This window comes from Ailuropoda melanoleuca, chromosome 4 (assembly GCF_002007445.2).
Source record: "Ailuropoda melanoleuca isolate Jingjing chromosome 4, ASM200744v2, whole genome shotgun sequence".
In the NCBI taxonomy this organism is placed as follows: domain Eukaryota; kingdom Metazoa; phylum Chordata; class Mammalia; order Carnivora; family Ursidae; genus Ailuropoda; species Ailuropoda melanoleuca.
In genome coordinates, this window is record NC_048221.1 from 54,651,818 (window position 1) to 54,672,065 (window position 20,248).

The window sequence follows — 20,248 nt, forward strand, 5'->3', positions numbered from 1 at the left end:
GGCCTTTGTGTCCCCCCCCCCCAGCAGCATTGCACTGTCCCTGGGCTCTATGGGAGGGCTGTTAGGAAGGAGTTGTGTGCTGGGTGGTGCATAGTGCCCTGTGTTCCCTGTAAGCATGGCCTCCTCGTTCAGGCACTTCTGCTGGACCCATCGAGGCCTGGGTGAGGTATACACCAGAGGCTCCGTTTGACCAAATTGTCAGGGGCCTGGAGGAGCTTGTCTTCAACAGAGTAGTCAGTGAAGCTTGAAGAGTCAGGGGGCTGGAGCTGAACCCAGCTCAATTCCGAGAGAGGAACTGAGCCCCTCGAGTGGGATGAGGCTACCTGCCTCCATCCACGTGTCCTGGCCGGGCGCGTCTAGAGGGCATTTAAAGCAGATAATGCAGGTGTGGGTAGTCTCCAGGGCTGTGGTCTTTCACGCATGACCTGTCCTGGCAGCCTTGTGTCTCAGCAAGTTCCTTCTGGTGGCCAGAGGGTGGGAGAGAAATTACCGGGCTCTCGAAGATAAGCACTTTTGTCTCAGTAATTGCTGGATTTTGCACATGAGACGATCCATACTGAGTGATGGTCTGCACCCCCACCGTGTCTGGGCAGACATCAGATGGATGGGTCCGCCTGCCTGGGGAAGGGCATGCCAACCTGAGGGGCCCCAGGTTCCTAGGCAACTCAGAGGAGGAAAGAGCTCATCCCGGAAAGCTTACAAGCTGGGTCCCTTCTCCTGTCAGGGCTTGTTATGGGGTCGGTTGTGCCCCTCCCCACCCCCTGCCACCCTGTGCCGAATTCATATGTTGAAGTTCCAACCCCAGTAACTCAGGATGGGACTGTATTGGAGAGAGGGTCTTTATAAGGGTAATTAAGTTAAAATGAAATCACTAAGATGGCCCTAATCTGGTGTGACTGGTGTCCTTATAAGAAGAGATTAGGACACAGACACACAGAGGGAAGGCCATGTCTGATGATCACCTTGACATGGCCATAGGTGTCCAGATATTTGTCAAACGTCATTCTGAATGTATCTGTAAGGGTGTTTCTAGATGAGATCAACATCTGAATCGGTAGTCTGAACAAAGCAGATTGCCCTCCCCAGCGTGGGTGGGCCTCATCCAATCAGCCGAAGGCCTGAGTAGAACAAAAAGGCAGAGTAAGAGGGAACTGTTCCTGCCTGACTGCCCTTGAGGCCTGCCTCTGGACTCACACTGAAACCTTGGCTCCTTCTGGGCCTTGAGCCTCCCAGCATTTGGACTGGAACCCACCGTCAGCATTCTAGGTCTCCAGCTTGCCACTGCAGACCTTGGGACTTGTCAGCCTTCTTAACCACATACGCCAAGTCCTTACGATGAATCAGCATGTGTATGTACAAATACACACATCCGGTTGCTTCTCCTCCTCTGGAGAACCCTGACTAATACACCACGTGGGCACGTGGGCAGAAGAGGCCATGCACACGCCAAGGACAGAGGCCTCAGAAGAAACAGCCCTACAGACACCTTGATCTCAGACTTCCAGGCTCCAGAACTGCAAAAAAATATGTTAGTTTCTGTTGTTTAAGCTCCCTAGTGTGTGATGCTTCAATATAGCCAACTGCTGTAGGACCTCTCTTTCTTCATCTGTGAAGCGGGTCCAAGGGCCCATTCTCAGGTTTATCATGAGACAGCCAAGCACAAGGTGTGTTCACACCCTCTGTGTACTTGGCAGAGCCGACGCGTCTGGTCAGGGCTGGGATCTGGGTGAATAGAGGAAGGCATTCACTGTGGGCACAGAATTTAAGCGGGCACAAAAAAAACCTCAGCAATCAAGTAAAGAAACTGTCAGAAGTGTACCTAAAGACAGGCTGTTGTTTGTTTCACAATGCACGTTATCGTGCCATGCGAACAGCCATTTCCACAGAGGCTCTGGTTTCTAGGCCCTTCAGCCCAGTGTGCCCTGCAGAGTGAGTCTATGAGGGTCGACAGCGATGTGCAGAGAGATAGCGAACTGTGAAGCTGTATATATAATCATTTTTTTTTAATTTTCAATCTTTATTAACTTTCTCACTTGGTTGAAAATACAGCCTGCTATTTTGGCAAGTATGTGTAGGGAAGCACATTTTTCCTTTTGCACCGGGCCGTAGCTGCCCCTGAGCCAGCCACCCACCTGCTGCGTCATCCACTTGAAAGGGTCAGGCTGGGTGTTCGCCTTGGAAGGCCATCCTGAGAATGCATTTCCCTCTGGATATCTGCAAAGGAGGCTTAAGAATTAGGGATTGTTTCTCCAGAGAGGACAGCATTAGGTCATTTGGCAGCTCTGAATAAGATCTGAGGATTAGATAGTGCTCTTGAATCAATGTTAATGTCCTGCGGTGGTTATGTCAGAGAATGTCCTTGTTTTAGGACAGACACTCTGAAGTAGAATGGGCTTCAGGTGGGCAAATTACTCTCAAGTCATTCTGAAAAAAAAAAAGTGTGTGTGGTGTGGCTAAGTGTGTGTGTGTGCACGCTCATACTTGTTTATGTGTGGAGAGAGAGAGACAACATGATAAAACAAAATAGGATACAGTGTTAACGTGGAGAATGTGGGTGAAGGATACACAGGTTTCTTTGTCCTCTTCCTGCAACTTTGCTGTAGTCTGAAAGTTTTAAAAAAGTGTCAGGAGTTGCTGAGGGCTAGTTCACGTGCTCACGCTCTGGCTTCTTCTAGAGCCCCCTGACCCCAGATTTCCCCTCCGTCTCCTTCCTAGTCCTTCAGGCCCCAGCTGGAATGCCACCTCCTCAGAGAGGCCCTCCCCAATCACCTTGTCTGACACAGCACCATCCTGTCCTACTTGTCATCTTCCACGTCCCCCAGTTTTGTTTTCCTTTTCACCTTCAGCAACAACAGAAATTATCTCACCATTTGCCTGGTGTTTGTCTCCTCTGCCCCCACCTCCAAATGTCAGCTCTGTGGAACTCTGTCTTGTTCATCCCTGCCCCCTCCCACTCCCCATCCTCTGTGCCTGGCACACACTAGGTGCTCAATAAATATCCATGAACAAGAAAAAGGTTAGATGATCATAGAGCTGCAGGTTGGGAAACCCAGAGTCTCGTCCTTCCTGGTTTCCCCCACAGACTTGCCAAGTGACCCTGGGCAGTGTCCCACCCCACTCTGGGCTTCCATTTCTTCATCTTGACCCCAGCTCTAAAGCTTTTGGACCGTGTGATGCAGAAAGCCCCAAGCTGCTGCGCCATCTCGGCATCCCCCAGCTGAGACCCTCTCTGCTGCCGGGATGACGAGGCAGGGTGGACCTGCTGCCCCAGGCTCCTCACTGCTCCCTCCGTGATGGAGGAAGAGCAGAAGAAAATGTGTTTCGCAGACCTTACCTGTAAGTCCCGTGTCCCTGTACAGTGGACCCACAATTGAGAGTGTGTTCACTTCTCTCCCAGGGCTTCTTCCTAACAAAGACGGGGCGGATTTTAAGCCCAGCGCCTTTGGCAGGAAACAGTATCTGCCTGAAATTGAATAACATTGTCTTGTTTTCATGGTAACCTTCTACTTACAGCAAGTGATACTAGTTTTCCATTTGGAAGAGTGATATAAAGTTTCCTTTTCAAATGATGTATTCAGGAGTGAAAGCCAGTTAATTGGGTATTTTGTGCATTGTTTTTAATTTATTATTATAAATTTGAAATCTGGATGGAAGCAGAGAGCGCCTGCTCAGGGTCCCACAGCAGGATCCCACCATGAATCGCCTACCTGTTCCAATGTCACGGTTTTGCCCGGTGTTTTTCATCTTTCCTCCACACGTTCCACACCTGTTTTCGTGTTCAGCTTTCCCAGATGGTCTCCAAAAATGTCTTCCTATGGTCAATTTGTTCAAATCAGGATCCTGATGCAATCCGCACCCTGCATGTGTCCATTGAGTATCCTTATTTCTAGAAGCTCCCCTTCCTTTGCCATTCATTTGTTGAAGAAACCGGGCCGTTTGCTTTAGCACCTCCTGCACTCCATTTCTGGCTGATCACTTCCCCCACTGGTGTCATTTCACCTGTTCCTCTGTCTCCCGTAGTTCCTGTTAACTAAGGGAGAGATCGAGGCACTTGATTAGACTTGCTGTTTTAAGCCAGACTAGATATTTTAAGCAAGTTGATTTTAAGGGAAAATATTAAATAGTAGTAAATGAAATACCAGCATGTCCACAGAGAGAGTCTGCGTCATAAGGGTGGGATGAGGATGGATCTAGGAACTGTCTATGAAGAAAGGAAAGCAATGGAGGAGACTCAGCCAGTGTGCTGACCCAGACAGGGCAGGGCTGGGGTGGTGGATGAGAAAGAAAGGAGGCAGGAAGGCCATGGAGGAGGTGAGGTCCTGGCCCAAGGTGGTGGAGTCCTCACCAGTTCTCTGAATGAGTTTCGTGTATGGGCACAATCAGTCAAGGGGGGGCTCCTGTTTGAGGTCCCTTGACCTGAATGCCAAGACGACCCAGAAAGTGAGGAACCAGGGGCCAAAGAATTTAGGCCTTTCAGCAGAGGATGGGTGTCCCAGGGAACAGCTCTTCTCCTTTGCCTGAGAAGGACCTAGGGAATTGTGTACGGCCAGCAGCAAGTGGGATTTAGGTCAGGCATAGAGAGGGACTTACCCACCAGAGTAGGAAGGTTGTGTTGCATAGCAGTTATAATGTGCGTTTTGGAGCAGAATTGCTTGGGCTCAAATCCTATCTCTGCCATTTCCTATTTGTGTAACCCTGGGCATGTCTGTACACCTCTCTGTGCCTTAGTTTCCCCACTCTACAGATGAGATAATAGTGGTACCCACCTCACGGATGGGCCTAAGGATTCAGTGGGCTCACCACACGTAGGGCCCCGGCTACAGTAAGCACTCAATAACCACTGGGTATTATTATCACCATTGGGTGAGAGTGAAATCTCTCCCTGGAAGCGTTAGTGATTGCCACGCCCAGCAGCTTCAGAGACTAGAAGCTCAGAAGAGCCTTGCTTTATGTTCATGACCCTTCATAGAGCTTGTCCAAGTACATTCACACAGCCTTGGCTCCTCCGATGGGTTTCATCTTCACAAACGCCCCCCGAGGCAGGTTTTGTTCTCTCCCTGTTTGCAGATGGGGACAACAAAGCGGGGGCAGAGGCAGTATGAAGAATGGGTTACAAAAACCCCATGGCCGGTGCAGCTCAGTGGTGTGGAAAGGTCTTAGTCAGAACCTGTGTTCAGAGTCCCAAATTTTCTGTTCCCTAGCTGTGTGACCTTAAGTAAGTCACTTAACACCTGCGACTCCATTTCTCCATCTCCAACGTTAGGGAATGGGACCAGGGCCTCCATTGCTTCCACTGTCTGATCTCCCTCCATAGCAGGTGGGGACACAAACCCTGAAGGTCCCTGGTACAGTCGGCCTTCCCCAGGGCCAAAAGGGAACGGAGTCACAAGTCCCAGAAGAGAGAAGCCAGGAGGGCTGGCTGTTGGTTTGACCGATTGCCGATGTCAGTCCCTGCCCTTTGGGGCTCCACATGTCCCACAGCCAGGCCACCATAGCAGGTCCTGAAGAGACATTCCAGAAGAGTCTCCCCGCTCAACCCCCACCCCGGATACTTAGAGCTTCCCAGGATCCTGTCTTTCCCTCCAGCGGCAAAACTTGAAAAGATCGTGCAATGATCTTTGTACTTCCTGCCCCCGCAGCCTCAAGGGCAGGTGACAAACACAGGGTGGACAGTGAGCAGGGCCAGCCCCAGATATCAGCCTAGGCAGCGCACATCCCTGCCCTGGGTCTCAGCTTCCTCATTTACAAAATAAAAGGCAGACAGATCAAGTGAAACATTGTTCCTTCATTCATTCAGCAGATACTCGTTCATTGGCTTCTCCTCTGGGCCAAATTGTTTGCCAGGCCGAGAGAAACTAATGAGCAAGTCCCTCCCGGTCTGGACTTTTCCCTGGTCATGGGCTGTGGGGAGCCATGGGCATCTCTGGAGCTGGACCCATCGTGGGCAGCTTCCTGTAGGACATGCATGCCGCTCAGCAAGCCTTGACAGGTGAAAAGGAACAAAGAGTACAGAAAGCACAGGAGGTGACCTGTGGGCCAGACACCCACAGATGGACTTGATTTGACCTGCATGGGATTAGCCCCAACGTGGCATTTCAAGTTTGAATGTATTGCAGACATGTAAAAGTCAAGAGCTTTTAGGCAAACATCTGGATTTCTGACTTCTGAAAAACCAGAGCCCTCATGTGTACCGAGGAACGGTTGTCCCTTTAGATTGCATGGTCCCCAGCCCTCTGTCCCATCTGACCATCCCCCACAGCTCTCCCCCACCAGCTGTCCTCATGTCCCCATTGCCACTGATGGAACCTCCAATCCCTCAGTTGTTCAGGCCAGAAACCCAGGCGTCATCTCCTGCGCGTCTTTCTCTCTCACCCCGTATCACATCCATCCACAATCCCTACTGGCTCTACTTCGAGAATGTTTCTAGACTCCAGGCACTTGTCCCCACCATCTGGGCCACCTCCTGGGTCCAAGCATCAGCTGCTCCCTGGTCCTTGCCCCCCACAGTGTCCTGTCTGCACAGCAAGCAAAGCGAGGCCCTGCACGCCCAGTCGGGAACTTGGACACGATGTGCCTCACGCTCTCCGAGATGGACATGGCAAAGCTCTTCTCTGGCGCCTTCCCCGACACCCAGCCTGAGTCAGTGGCCATCTCTGCCTGTGCCCTGAGCCCTTAGTGGCCTCCTAGGCCTGAGACAAGATGGAAGAGGTCAGTTGGCCAGATGCCCTGGGGACTTGGGAGCCCACCAGTGGTCTCCCATGACCCAATGCTCTTAACCACCTTGGGCCTCCATTTTCCCATCTGGAAAATAGGGGCATCCCAGCACCCCCTCCACATAAGGCAAATGCTGCTTACTCAGCAGGGAGGTTAAGGGTTTTAACGTTCAGCCACTTGGCATGTGTTGAACGTCTGCCTCACGCCTGGCCCTGCTCTGGGCACCGCTGGAAATCTGTAAATATAAATGATGGGTGATGCATTTTGTTCTCAGCCTGAAACAGGAAAAAGAGCTCTGGCTTTGGAGTTGGATAGACAGAGCTGGGTGTAGGGATAGTTCTGGACAAGGCATCTGAACCTCAGTTTGTTAATTTGTTTAAAAAAAAAAAAAGACTCCTTAGAGTGTGGTGGGGTGTGGAAAGAGCTAAGCTGCATGGGTATCTTCCCCGCTTTCCATGGGCTCTCAGGGCTGGGAAGGAAAGGGACGCAGACACAGGCCATGTCCATGCAATGTGGGGCTTAGGGACCAGAGAGGATGTGGGGTGGAAGAGGAAGGAGCCCAGGAGAGCTTATCAGGTGTATTTATTTGCTTGGGCTGATTACTCCTCCCAGCAGCTCATCGGCCCTGCGTGGCTCCCCCGTCCTCTTCACCAGGGGTATCTGGCAGTAGCAAGGCAGTCCATTCGTGTTGAACGGATGAAGGAACAAACAAGAATAATTGGCTTCCTAGAGGCGGTGGCCTTGGTCGTGGGACGGGGTTTCGAGGGTTCACTAGCAGTGTTTGTACACAGTGCTGGCCACCGCGGGGCCACACGCAGAGGCGGCGGCAGGGTTAAGAGAGAACCTGGGGAAGGTGAAGCACCAGGGCTGCCAGCAGTGGGGCGGCCTTAAACCCCGGGCCTGAGGGTGGGGAGAGAAGGCAGTTACGTGGAGCAGGAAAGCTGTGTACAGAGGGCCACCTGCCAGGCACGGTGGCTGCCGAAGGGCAGTGAATACCCTGACCACTTCCTCGCTCCTCTGCCCCCTGCTCTCCTGCCAGGGTCTCCCCCGGCCACGGACAATGAGAACGGCGGCACGGGAGCCTGGTGGTTCAGTGCATGGGCCAGAGCGGAGGAGACAATCCATCTGCAGGGCATTTGGAGAGTAACAGACCCAGGTATGCAGAACTGTCCAGAGCGGGGAGCCTTGGAGCCAGGAGGCCTGGGGTGTGCCTGGAGCAGGGAACGCTTGTGGGTATCAGGAAGCTCAATGTGGGTGGCAGATGGCAAAGGGTCTTGCCGGCCTCACTGCGGTTTGGCCAGGGGTAGGCAATGGCCGGCCGCAGGGAGGATGTTGTGTTTAAAACGAAGCTTATGATAGATGGTGGAAGACAGTCTGATCAGGGACAGCACTGGGGAGGCCACACAGAGATCCAGAGAGCAGGGAGGGGGCCGCTGTCTGGCCTCATAAGCCCCACTGTCACCTCCAGCCCACTGCCAGGGACTAGAGCAGAGAGTGACCATTTTGTGGACAAAACAGGCGGAAGTCAGAGGTTGGGGGTGGGGGCGGTCAGAGCCCTGAGACCACAGACACTCCTCACCAGGCCAGCAGAATTGACAAAGCCAGCTAGGCCCAGAGACTAGACCGAGGCTCACAGACCCTCCCTGGGCCTGCAGAGGAGGGCCACCTCCCACCCTCAGTCCCCCTCCCCACGAGCAGGGTCCTCCCACCACCCTCCCCTCTGGTGCGGTTGCGTCCTTCCAGCGAGCACAGGCCCTGGGCTATGTTCTGCCCTCCCAGGCCAAGTTCACCATGGCATCGGCATCTCCCAGGGAACAAATGTATCCTTTTCTTTGCCTGGGCGGCAGTGACTTCATCCCCAGTGGGCCGTGTGAGTCACCACACAGAGGGTGGAGGGCCGGCCAGCTCTCTGCTGAGCCTGGCCGTGGCCGCGTGGCTGGGGAGAGGGAAGAGCTGAGGGTGTGAACGCTTCCACGCACTTTCTCTTCCTGCTGTGGCCCCCCGTGTCCTGCAGGGGAAGGGGGAGGGACGACATCACTGGGCACCTAACCCACGCCCAGCCGTGCCGGGGCCTTTTGCAATGACAGCCACCGTGAGCTCTGCTGGCCTGCGAAGATGGCCCTCGGACGCTGGGTCCTGCACCCAGGGCCACACGGTGCTGTGAGCCCACATCACTCTTCCCTCACCGTAACCGGGAGAGCAGGGATGCTTATTCCCCTTTTGCAGAGGAACAAATGGAAGCTCAGACAGATGAGATGACTAAGTGTTAGGAACAAGGGAGTCAGAGGTGAAGGAGTCCGTCCCCATTCTCAGGGACAAGCTTCCACTGGTGATGAAGACGACGGTGTGCTGAGTCAGCACTCAGGAAGCCTCAAAGCGCTGGGAGCCTCAGTTTTCTTACCCATAAAATGGGGATGATGACAGCCACCCCTCAGCGCTGTGAGAGGATGTGAGGAGAGCAGTTGTGAAGGGGCGCAGCAGGCCACCGCCACCCTCACTCCACCGTGTGATAGTCTCTGTGCCATCGGCACCCTGCGACGACTCAGGTGTGAGGCTGGAGCCGGCTGACAGTGATGGTGTGGGGGCTGCCAGCACCTTCAAAAGCAGATCTTCAAGGGCCACCGGTGAGGGAGTGCGGGAGATGGCTCAGCGGGTGGCCCCTGCCGGGTGGTGGCAACACTAAACTCCTTCATGCCTTCAAGCTCTTCCCTGAGGCTTTCCTAACCCTTCACGGGTGCCCCTCACCCCCTCACCCATCAAGCCAAGGGAGCGGTCTTCGGAGAAGCAGGCAATGCTCTGGCAGCTGGGGACAGCCGCACCCATCCCTTCCCTGTGCCTTAGTTTCCCCATCTGTGAAGTAGGGGCAGGAAGCCCTAGTGTGATGCTGTTGGAAAGGAGGGGCACATGGGGGTGCAGCCAAGGGGAAGAACAGAGCAGCACCTGGACCCTCCAGAGATTTTGGTGGCAGGGGTGTCTTCCAGGACAGGGACTTGGAAGGGGCCCCCACAGGGGCTTGCCCCCCTGTCCTGAAAATGACACCTCTCTCTGAGATCACCTCCAGGGCCAAAGGTGCCACCTTTCCCTTTCTACCAGGTACCCACCATGACTGGTGTCTCGCACAGAGCAGGCATGGGAGGGGCATATGACAGATACTCCTCCCAGTTGAGTGGTGAGGGGCCCTGGTACTAAGCCCAGCCCCAGGGGGTCTGCCCCAGAGCCTGGGGTCAGAGGGCCCAGGAGCCATGAGAAATCAGAACCTAGCGGGCAACAGGAGGGCATGGGGCAGAAAGACAGAAGGCTCAGATGTGCCCGGGGTGTGACAGGCCACAGATGGAATCCTGGGGGCCCAGGTGAGAGGCAATGGGCTGATAGGGAGGTTCGGATGAGGGTTCCAGAACATGCTTCAGGAAGAGAAAGAGGTGTCTGCAATCACCTATCCTAGCTCTTCACCCTGTGAGGACCAGGGGTCAGTCCAGGCCAGAGCGGAGTAAGTGAAGGGATGGATGGAAGGAAGAGGAGAGGATAGGCGGGTGGGTGTTTGGGAGGGAAGAGGGAAGGGAGATGGGAGATGGGTATGGATGTGTGAACGGATGAGTGAGTCCGTGGATGGTGTGAACAGATCGCTGGTAATGGAGACACGTACACAGATGCTGCCTCCACCCGCAGAGGATGTTGAGAAAACTTCCCCCAGGACAGGCCAGATAAACTCTTGGAGGTCCTACTCTGTGTGACACAAAGAAGTGAGGCTCTGCCCCAGGGAGAGTTTCCTTAGATCAGTGGAGCTCAGGATGGACTAGCAGCCTTGAGAGATAATGAGCTTCCCATCCCTCGGGGGGTTCAAGCTGAGGCTGGGCCGCCACATCCCCAGGGTGCTGTGGAGGAGCTCCTGTGACAAGTAGTGGGCCGCTGCGGTGGCTTCTGATGAGGAGGAGAGAGAACCGGGGTTCCTGGGCCCCCAGGGAGGCTGCAGCCTTTGTAGAAACCAATGTTGCTTTCAGATAAAAAGTTCTTTCCTGGGGCGCCTGGGTGGCTCAGTCATTAAGCGTCTGCCTTCAGCTCAGGCCATGATCCTGGGGTCCTGGGATCGAGCCCTGCATCGGGCTCCCTGCTCAGCGGGAAACCTGCTTCTCCCTCTCCCACTCCCCCTGCTTGTGTTCCCTCTCTCTGTGTGTCTCTCTCTGTCAAATATATAAAATTTTAAAAAAAAAAAAAAAAAAAAAGAAAGAAAGAAAAGAAAAGAAACCTGTCTTGGGGGGAACAGACAAGCATGTATCTGCTGACCCTCACTGTGGGAAGCAGGCTGGAATCCTGGACGTCCTGCCCAGCCCAGGGCCAGAGGCCCGGGGACAGAGCGAAGCTTTGAGCCGTAGACCCAGGCTCAGGCCCAGTGCCACCCTCCTGACTGTCTGTAGGCAGGAGATGCTCCCTCTGAGCCTCGGTTTCCTTCTAGGTGAAACAGGGGCCTGGTGGGCACTGGACCGGATGACACTGGCAGCTGTCCGTAGCTATACGGCTTAGCCCAGGGCCTTGCAGGCTGCTGGGATCTGGACCCACCTGGCCCTGGGGAACTTGCTGGGGGCTGTGGGTGGGTAGAAGTAGGTTCTGTGAACACTGACCTTGAGCTGTGAGTCATTGTCTCTGGGGGCTCTGCCTGGGAAGCCCCAGCTGCCTGCCCTGGGCTGGGCCCAGGAGCAGCTGTCGGGGGGGTGGGGAGCAAGGGCGGGGGCTCCAGCTGGGACCCCAGTCTGGAAATGCCCCAGACCCAGCTCGGGCCCAGCCCCCAAGGCTGCTCAAAAGGGCTGAAGCCCTCCAGCCCCCCTCCACCCCCATCTCTACCCAGAAATGCTGCTCCTGGAGCCAGACTGCCTCAGCACAAAGCCCACCTCCCCAGCTTCCTAGGGCTGTGACCTGGGGTGAGTGACTTCCCCCAATCTGTGCCTCAGTTGCCTCACATATCAGACGGAGCCGATGATCAAATCCACTTCATAAGGCCATTGGGAGACCTGGGTGTATTCTTTCTGGCCCCGTGGAGAGCTTAGACCCATGCCCAGGAGTTCATGAGCCCGAGGTGGTCAGGGCAAATTAAGGTCAAAGGGGCCGGCCACACACAGCATCATCTGTCACATAGCAAGGAAGTGGCCTGGCCAGGCCTGGGAACTTTGTCTCTCCCAACAGATGGAGACCCTCATGGGCCAGCCACTCACCCAGGAAGCAGCCCTGACTTTGTCTTTCTTTTGTCTCCTCTACACCCCAAGCTTCCCCCAGGGGCCAAGCAGGCAGAGCAGCCCCTTTCCCTGTCCTGGCCAGCTCCTGGCCTGATGCTTGGGGTGGGCCGGGCTGCGGGGCGGGTGTTGGGTTCAGGCCTCTGGGGAGATGGGGGAGGATGTGGGCCCGCCCTCGCCTCCCCGCCCACCTCCCTCCCTCTCGGGCTCAGCCTCTCCCGTCCCAGGCCAGCCTCTGGACACAGGACCGGCACTTTCCCTCACCGGGCAGACGCCCCTCACCCGTCCCGCCCGGAGTGACTCACTGCTCCCCTGGCCCACAGCCACTGCTGTCTCCTGGCAGGAGGCAGGCGCAAGGTTGTGCAGAAGCTACGGGGTCTGGTGAGAGAGGGCCACTCAGCCAGGAGGGTCTGCGCACAGCAGCCGGACAGGCCCGCGCACAGAGGCTGGCCTGGGGACAGCAAGGCCCGTGGCTGGGACTTACAGTAGCCTCTGGGAGCCAGCGCCTCCCCCTCTCCCCTGGCTTTTAGGCCTTGTCTTTCTTCTTCCCACCATGAAGAAGGAAGTGACCTGAGAGCCAGCAAAGACAGCCAGCCCCTGGCCGGGAGGAGACCAGGGTCGGAGGGCCGTGGCTGTGGGTCCCTCGGCCGCTGGCTTTCCCAACTAGCAAGGCATGAAGGGTGGCAGCAGCGCCGTGTGGAGCCTTATGTGGAAGTACTGCATCTCCGTGAGAACCCTCAGGTACCAGGGGACGTGTGTGTGCGTGTGTGTGTGTGTGTGTGTGTGTGTGTGTGGACACGGCTCTGCCCGGCCATCGCCTGGTGGGAGGGGAGGCTGGGCACCAGGCTGGCTGGTTTGCACGGACTCTGCAAGCTCCAGGACAGCTCCAGCCCCGGGAGGAAGCAGGGATGGAGGGCAGAAAAGGTCATGCCTGGTGCCCTCCGGAGAAACTCAGAGTCTCTAGTGTGGAGGGAGGAGGGGAAGAGCATGGAACAGTAGTCAGGGAGTATGCGGGCATTTGGCTGGGACCCGGCATGCCCACTGAAGGCTGTCAGGGGCAGGTGGGGTATGGAGGGCAGACTCCCCGGGGTGCACGGGAACGGGCATTCATTACATAACACACTGGCACTGGGCACAGCTGGGTGACCTTGTCCCTGTCCCCTGGCCACTCTGAGCCTGTTACTGTCAGTGAAATGGGGCTCACACTCGCTCCTTCGGAGTGCAGCGTGGGGCGATGTCGGGTGACTGTCCAGGGTCGTTGCCGAGGGGCTGAGAACTCAGCCCGGACGCAGGGCCCAGGCCGCCCAAGTTTAAAACTGGCGTTGGCGTTATCAGCAGCGTGAAGTGGCCTCATCTCTGTGGCCAAAGCTTCCCACCTGCAGATCCTTACAGGCTTAGTGTGAGGCTTCAATGTACAAAGAACAGGGCCTGGCGCACGGCCAGCGCTGGATAAGCCTCAGGTGTGATCACCACAGCTCTCGCTCTCGTCCTTCCCCTTCGCCGGATGGCCGATGGACGTGTGCGTGGAGCGGAGCTGCTGTGCGCGCCAGCGCACGTGGAGGCAGAGCAGGGCCCTTTGCCCCCTGGGGAGCGGGCCTGTGCCGGGTCGGCGCCAGCCCCCACACCCGCCAAAGGGATTCAGACCAGGGAGCCGGAAGCTGGATCCTGTGTGATCTCGGGCAAGGCTGGGTCTTGTTTGTAACGGGGGATTAGGTGGGGCCAGGGTTTGTATGGGAGGGGTTTAGAGGCAGCTGCTTGGAAAGGCTTGGAAGACATCTATTTCATACCACCTAAGGGCGTATTTGTCACCAAGGCGGAGATTTGACAAAGAGTAAGGGATTGGAAGATTCTCCCTCTTTCTTCCCACCCTTATCATCTGGTTTCTAAACTATATAAACTTTCCCTTCCTTTCTTCCTTCTTTCTTTTCCAAAATATTTGTGATCACTTATAGGAAATACCTACGATAAATCGAATAAAACATCAGGACCAGGATAAGCTCAATATAGAACAGAATGTCATGACCTAGGAAGGAAAAAGTAGACTGGGACAGAGATAAGCAGGGTCTGAGTTTCTTCTGCTGAGGTGAAAATTGCTGCGCTTCCTGACAGCCAAAGAGAAAGGGGAAACCTAGCCCCTCAGCCCACACTCACTGTGATTGGAAATCATCATTACAGTGGCGGCGGTTGTCTTTGCTGCTGGGTGAGAAGGTCTGGGACCGTGGGCCTCTGGCCTGGAAAGATGGGTGGGTGAAGGTGGGAGGCATGGCAGGGATAGGCCTCGGGTCTGGCTTTAGGAAAACAGGGCAGACAGTGAGGGATGAGGCATTCTCTTGGATGCGGATGTGGCTGGCTGTGGGAATAGAGAGAGGAAAGCTCACTCCAGCAGTGAGTCAGGGGCCACCTGTCCCTCCTTAGACCCTGGGATAGACCTCAGGTTGGCACCTCGGCCAGGCAGGCCAAGGCAGGGGGTGAGTCTCCGGACTATGGTGAGTGTGCTGTGTGCCTTTTCCTCCAACCTCAGCTAGATTTCCCTGTGTCTCATTCTCTCCTGCGGTTTCCGGGGATTGGCACTATGGAAACCTCAAATGTTGTTTACAGGGTGCAGGGGGCCCAGCACTGGGAGGCCCTGCCATGCTTTGCCAGAGCCTCACCCAGTCCAAGGAGGAGTAGCACGGCCTCACAGGGCCTGGTAGACCAGCCACTCCACGCCTGAGTTCCCTCATCTACAGAGTGGGGATAACGGCACAGGGGATAATTACCAGTCAGGGCTATGGGGTAGACCCTTACGTGGCTCATGGTAAGCGCTCCAAGAGTGCTTTTGGCCCGGTAGCCCGACAGTGGAACTGGGCAGGCCGGCATCGCAGGGCTGGTACCAACACTGGTGGGGTGGCCGTCTTACTCCCAAAGACAGCACCAGGTGGGTGTGGACACCATAATTGGCACTGGGTTGGCCCCAAACCCCCACTTAGCACCTGTCAGTGCAGCGCACCTCCGTGCTTAGCTGGAGAAGGTGGCCCTCAGGGAGCTCCAGGAGACTCACTTGGCTCTCTGGACCCCCACCCCGTTTTGTTGGGAGGCCACCAGGAGGGCCGAGGTGACTCCCTGAGTCAGACAGACAGATGGACAGAGCAGGCGCTCGCTGGGATCCCAGCCCCCCTCAGCAGCCAGGAAAGACCTGAGTCAGCAGGTCTGCGGCCTGAGGCGGGGCTGGCGGCAGCCACAGTGACAAATTGGAGGGTTGCAGTCGGACAGCACATAGTTTTCCACTCGCGTCTTCACATTCCCCTCCCCCCGAGACTGTCGCCCCTGGCCCAGACCCGCTTACATCTGGAAAAGCAAGAGGTGTGTGCGGGGAGCAGGCTGCCGGCTGGCCGGCCAGCCCTGGCCCTTTGCCCAGCGGTTCAGTGACTGCAGCCCAGAAGCCGGGGGCAGGGTCTCTGGGCCTTCGGCCCCAGGTCTCCGACAGCTAGGAGCGCGCGCACCGGGGCCCAGAGCCAGCGACCTAGGTTGTTCAGATACGCATTTGGGGGCGAGTTGCTAAAGCCCTCTGGGCCTGTTTCCTTGGATGACATGCCAGCTAGGTGGTTCTTGGGAAGATCACAAATGGGTTCCGTTGGCGGGCACCCAGCGGAGCGCCTCCCTGTGATGCCTGTCCCCTTCGTCCCCCTTTGTCCCAGTGTCACAGTGCAGGAGTAGAGAACGCCAGCTCCTCAGTCAGGCCTGCCTAAGTTCGAATCCCGGTCCAGCGCCTTTCTACAGTGCAAGCGGCCTCCAGGGCTGTTATGAGATTAAATGAGTTGAGGCCGTGGGCCTGCCCGGGCAGGCTAGGTGCTGCGTGGTGGCTCCGTCTCTGAGCAAACGCCTCTAAGCTCCTGTCTGTCACGGGCCTTAGTCTGTGGTATCGGTAATCCTCAGCCTCTGGGGCCGGGCTGGAAAATCACTTTTGCATCTGGTGTTATTTTGGGAACGGCAGATCGTTTTGTGCCTTGAGGGCTAATGGGGCAGGGGAGCTGCCTGGTGGACAGAGGCAGCCCGCTTGGGGTGCTGGTGGGGGTGGGGCAGGGGGTTCTGCTGAGCAAGCCCCACCTCCCACCCTTCCCCTGCCGTGGTGCGTCTGGGGAGGAGGGCTGGGAGCAGCTGGCAGCCAGGCTCTGGGAGCTTCCAGGGAGCTTCCTGGACAATTAGCCATCTGATGCCCTCTGCGGGAAGCTGTGTGCACACACCTCCTGGGACAGGGAGCTCACCGCCTCCCCGCCTGGGCAGCTCTGATGCAAGGAAATTCTTTCCCACTTGGAGCTGACACCCCTCTTCTCATGATGTGCCCCCACCCCCCGATACACACAAACACACACTAGGGGACCCGGCCCTGCTCTCCGGGCCCCCAACCCATCTGCTTCCCTGTCCCGGGAGAGCCTGTAGTGGCCAGGATTCCCTGAGGCTGAGGACAGGGTCTTTAGTCCCCTCCCCTCGTCCTTCCCCTTCTGGACAGGCCCCGGCTATCCCTGTCCTTCTCTGGGCAGGGTCTAGAGCTTCAGATGGGATGGGATAGGATGGGAGCTCCTAGGCAGGGCTGACCCAGCTGCCACCACCCCTTGCATGGGCACTGCCCAAAGCACACATGGACTCTTCTGGCAGCTGCTTTACCCCCCTCCCTTCCCCCTACCCCCTGCCCATCCCCGTGCTGCTCTATGGCCCATCACCCCCATCTAGTTTTTGTGTGGGGTTGAAGACCTCCTCGGGCCCTGGCACTGTGCCAGGTGCTCAGTGTCCGGCCTCACATCTAGCCAGTTAATGTCCACCGTGTCAGGGCCACCATCCCACTGGACAGAGCAGGGCCTCAAGTTACTGGTCCCCAAGCTGGGTCATGGCTGAGGCCTTTCCTGGCGAGGGCAGCAGGTGTCCTCTGACCCAGGCAGGGAGATTGCACCGGCATCTCGCTGGAAAAAGCTTTGTTCAGTCAGCTGATAAATATTTGTTGGGCCCCTGCTCCACATCAGGCCTGTGCCAGACCCTGGGATATGGCAAGGAGTAAGGCAACGGCCCAGGCCCACGGAGCTGATGTTCGGGCGAGAGAAGCAGTAAACAAGCAAATAGATGGGAGGTGTCTTCGGACAGGAGTTACAGGCAAGAAGATGAAACTGGGAGGGTGGATTGACTGACTGGGGCAGAGAGGGCACGTGACCTGGGTGGTGAGGAAAGGCCTCTCCCAGCTGCCCACTGGCTGCAGAGCACGCAGACTGAATCTATCCACACGATGGAATGCTACGCAGCCACGAAAAGGAACGAGGTGCTGCTACGCGTGACGACACGGAGCCACCTCGGAAACATTATGCACGTGAGAGAAACCACTCACAGAGACCACTGGCAGTGGACCAGCCCACACAGGCAGGAAGTAAAGCAGCGGTTGCCAGGGGCTGGGGGCTGTGGGGGGCACTAGAAGGGCTGCTGAATGCAAACAGGGTTTCTTTTTTGGAATGATGAAATGTTCTAATCTTAGATTGTGGTGATGTGTGCACAACTCTGTGAATATACGGAAATCGTTGCATGCTCTGAATAGGGGGATTTTATAGAACATGCTTTACATCTCAGTAAAACTGTTTTAAGGAGAAAAGAAAGCAAGCCCTGTTGGAGGGAGTGGCATTGAGTTGAGAGTGGCAGGGAGGAGGGAGCTTAGGAAGACCTGGGGGAGAACATGCCAGGCGGAGGGAACAGCAGGTGCAAAGGCCCTGAGACAGGAGAATGGCTGGTGTGTTTGAAGAACATGGAGGAGGCCCTGCAGGGGTCCAGGAGGGAAGGAATGTGCAGTCCCCAAAGTCTGGCAGTGCCAGATCCTTGTGAGGACTTAAGAGTTTACTGGGGTGGGGGAGAGACAGGGCAGGGTTTAAAGCAGTATAATGACATGATGTGCTTTCTGTTTTAAAACAATCACTGGAGCTGCTGTAAGGAAATGAGACTGTGGAGAGGGAGGGGTGTGGGCTGGGGGGACGTGACACCAATCAGGCGGTAGTGGCCACTGTCTAGAAGAGAGACGATGATTGATACCTGGAGGAGACAGACTGGCAGAGGATGGCAGTGGGAATTCAGATGGGAACAGATCCCTCCCAGCTGGGGGTGAGGAGGCTTCCTGGAGGAGGGGCCAGGGTGGGGCCTTGGGGAATGGGGGTGGGCCAGGCAGAAGGGCTTTCCAGGGGGAACCACCAGTGCGGGGGTGGGAAGCTGAGGGCACGGAGGCCATAGGGAGATGAGGTGGAACATCCGGCCCCTGCCATCCCAGTCCCAGTTGGGCCGGAGCTGTTTTCAAAGTAAGCAGGACAGCGTCTCTCCAGGGCCACCTGTCATGCGCCTTTGTCTCGCCTGCTCAGGCTGGCCCTCAGTGAGAGTGTCAGCGCCCCTGTGGCCAGAGCCCCAGGCTGGTCAGGCACTCCGAACAAAGCAGCCTCACCAGAAACTCCAGTGGCCTGAAACGCGATCGGCCACACAAGACTGGCCAGGGAAGGAGCTGTATTATTTATTGACCAGAGTTTCTGGGGCCTGCTGCTGAGGCCATCTGGACTGGCCGGACCTCGAAGGAGCCCACTGGGCAGTGAGTGTCTGGGGCCCAGTCAGAGGTGGGCGGGGGCCCCAGGGTGCCTGGCACCCTCTCCCCAGGGCGTGGTTTCCTTGATGCTGGCTGAACGGGGAGGAAGTCAGACGTCAGGCCCTGCAGTGGGGAGGGCCCAGAGCTCGTCCCCAAGGGCCGTGGAGGCAGGCAGGGTGCTGGGGCTCCAGGAAGACCTCCACCCTCTCCCCTGTGACACTGTGAGTACAACCATATAGCCTGGGGGAGGGAGAAGGTCTCGGCCGCCTGAGAAACTTTGAGGGGCTGCTGATGGTCAGGGCAGCCTGCTGTGGCAGGGTCTCTGGGGCTTTCATCCGGGTGTTCATTGTTTCTCCAAATGTTTTCTGTGACTTCTCCTCACTGCCTAGATGGCACAGAGGCCCACCCTGGGCCCAGAGAACCTCAGGTGTTTCCCCACAACTGCCTAGAAGGGCAGCTTCAGCTGTGGGAGGGAAGTTCTTTCACTCCCCTGGGCATTAGCCCAGCCCCAGGCGCTGGTGGGGGTGGAAGGTCTAGGGCCCCTCATAACCACCCTGAGAAGGAACCACGCCCATTTTCCAGCTGAGAAAACTGAGTCCCACAGAGATTGCACATTGCCAAGGGCCCCTGCAGTGTATCGGTGCAGTTTCTTTCCCCACTGCCACCCCCTCACCCCACAGAGGATAAACTTTGAGCACGGGAAGGCCTAGGGCAGGGGGGAGCAGAAGCTTCTTTCCAAAATGATCCAGAGAAGAATGTTGAGGATCTGTAGACCCCCCAGGGCCGGAGGGACTTCAGACATGGTCCCCGAGTGGATGGGCAGCTCTGGACACACAGAATGGGAGAGATTCAGTGAGCCTCTTTGGTGCTGTCCCTCGGGAAATCCCCTTGAGAAACATGGGGGGGCCTGGGGCCACCTGCCCCTCAGGGAGATTCCCTACCCAGCCCTGCTTCCCCGTGGAACCTCAGTACAGCCTTGGGAAGGACAATAGCTGGCACGCTTTGGTTATGTGGGAACTCAGGCACAGAGATGTTGGGAGATCTGTGCAATGTCCCATAGCAGGTATAAGGTGGGGAGTTGGGGCTTGAACCCAGAGTGACTCCGAGCCCCTCAATGCATCATATAGTCTCTGTATGGGGTGAATGATCCCATGACTATCCCATCACTAGGTCTCAGTTTTTCCATCTGTAATGGGTTGGAGTCCAGTGCTAAGGAGGGGGCTGTCTGCCCCACTGGCCTCCGGGAGTTGGGGCTGGGGTCAGGGTAGGCTTGGCCACAGGAGTGAGAGTTCCCAGGGTGGCTCTCTGTTCTCAGGTCAACAAAGCCTTCCTCTGACACGTTGATAGAGCCCCTGACGACCCCAGGAAGCCAGGGAGGCCGTGGGAGGACCCCGGGTGGTCAGGCCGCTCGGAGCCCGGGGCTCTGGCCTCCAGTTCAACAGTCTCCAGCAGCTACCTGCCTTTGTTGGGCTCCTGGGGGCAAGCTGGGGAGGCTGGCCAGGTGGGTGCTGGCACCTGTCCTGGAGGAAGGCCCACTGCGGTCCTGAGGGTAGGGCCGAAAGAGTGGAACCAGGAGCCAGGACAGCTGGGCTCACCTGGGATCCAGACAAGCTCCTTTCTTTCCTGAGTCCTCTGTGCTCACCTGTGAACAGCCAGGTGGAGTTGGGAGCCGTGAAGCCTTCCGTGACTCTGCAGGGTGTCAGGCTTGTCGTTCATTCGTGAACGCGATCATTCG

General features: G+C 56.6%; 1 protein-coding gene across 3 annotated transcripts in view; it reads left to right on the forward strand.

The window, feature by feature from the left end:
- The window catches only part of IQSEC1 (IQ motif and Sec7 domain ArfGEF 1), a 170,104-nt gene that overhangs the window by 34,842 nt on the left and 115,014 nt on the right, over positions 1 to 20,248 (forward strand). The window contains exon 1 of one of the 3 annotated variants that reach the window (XM_011222960.3): positions 12,152 to 12,677. The exons of 1 other annotated variant lie outside the window; for it this stretch is intronic. In XM_011222960.3, coding sequence (XP_011221262.2) covers positions 12,610 to 12,677 — 68 coding nt within the window. In that variant the 5' untranslated portion in view covers positions 12,152 to 12,609. Of the gene's footprint in view, positions 1 to 12,151; positions 12,678 to 18,604; positions 18,735 to 20,248 lie in introns of those variants that run through there. One more of the 3 variants, XM_034658858.1, reaches the window with a different exon arrangement.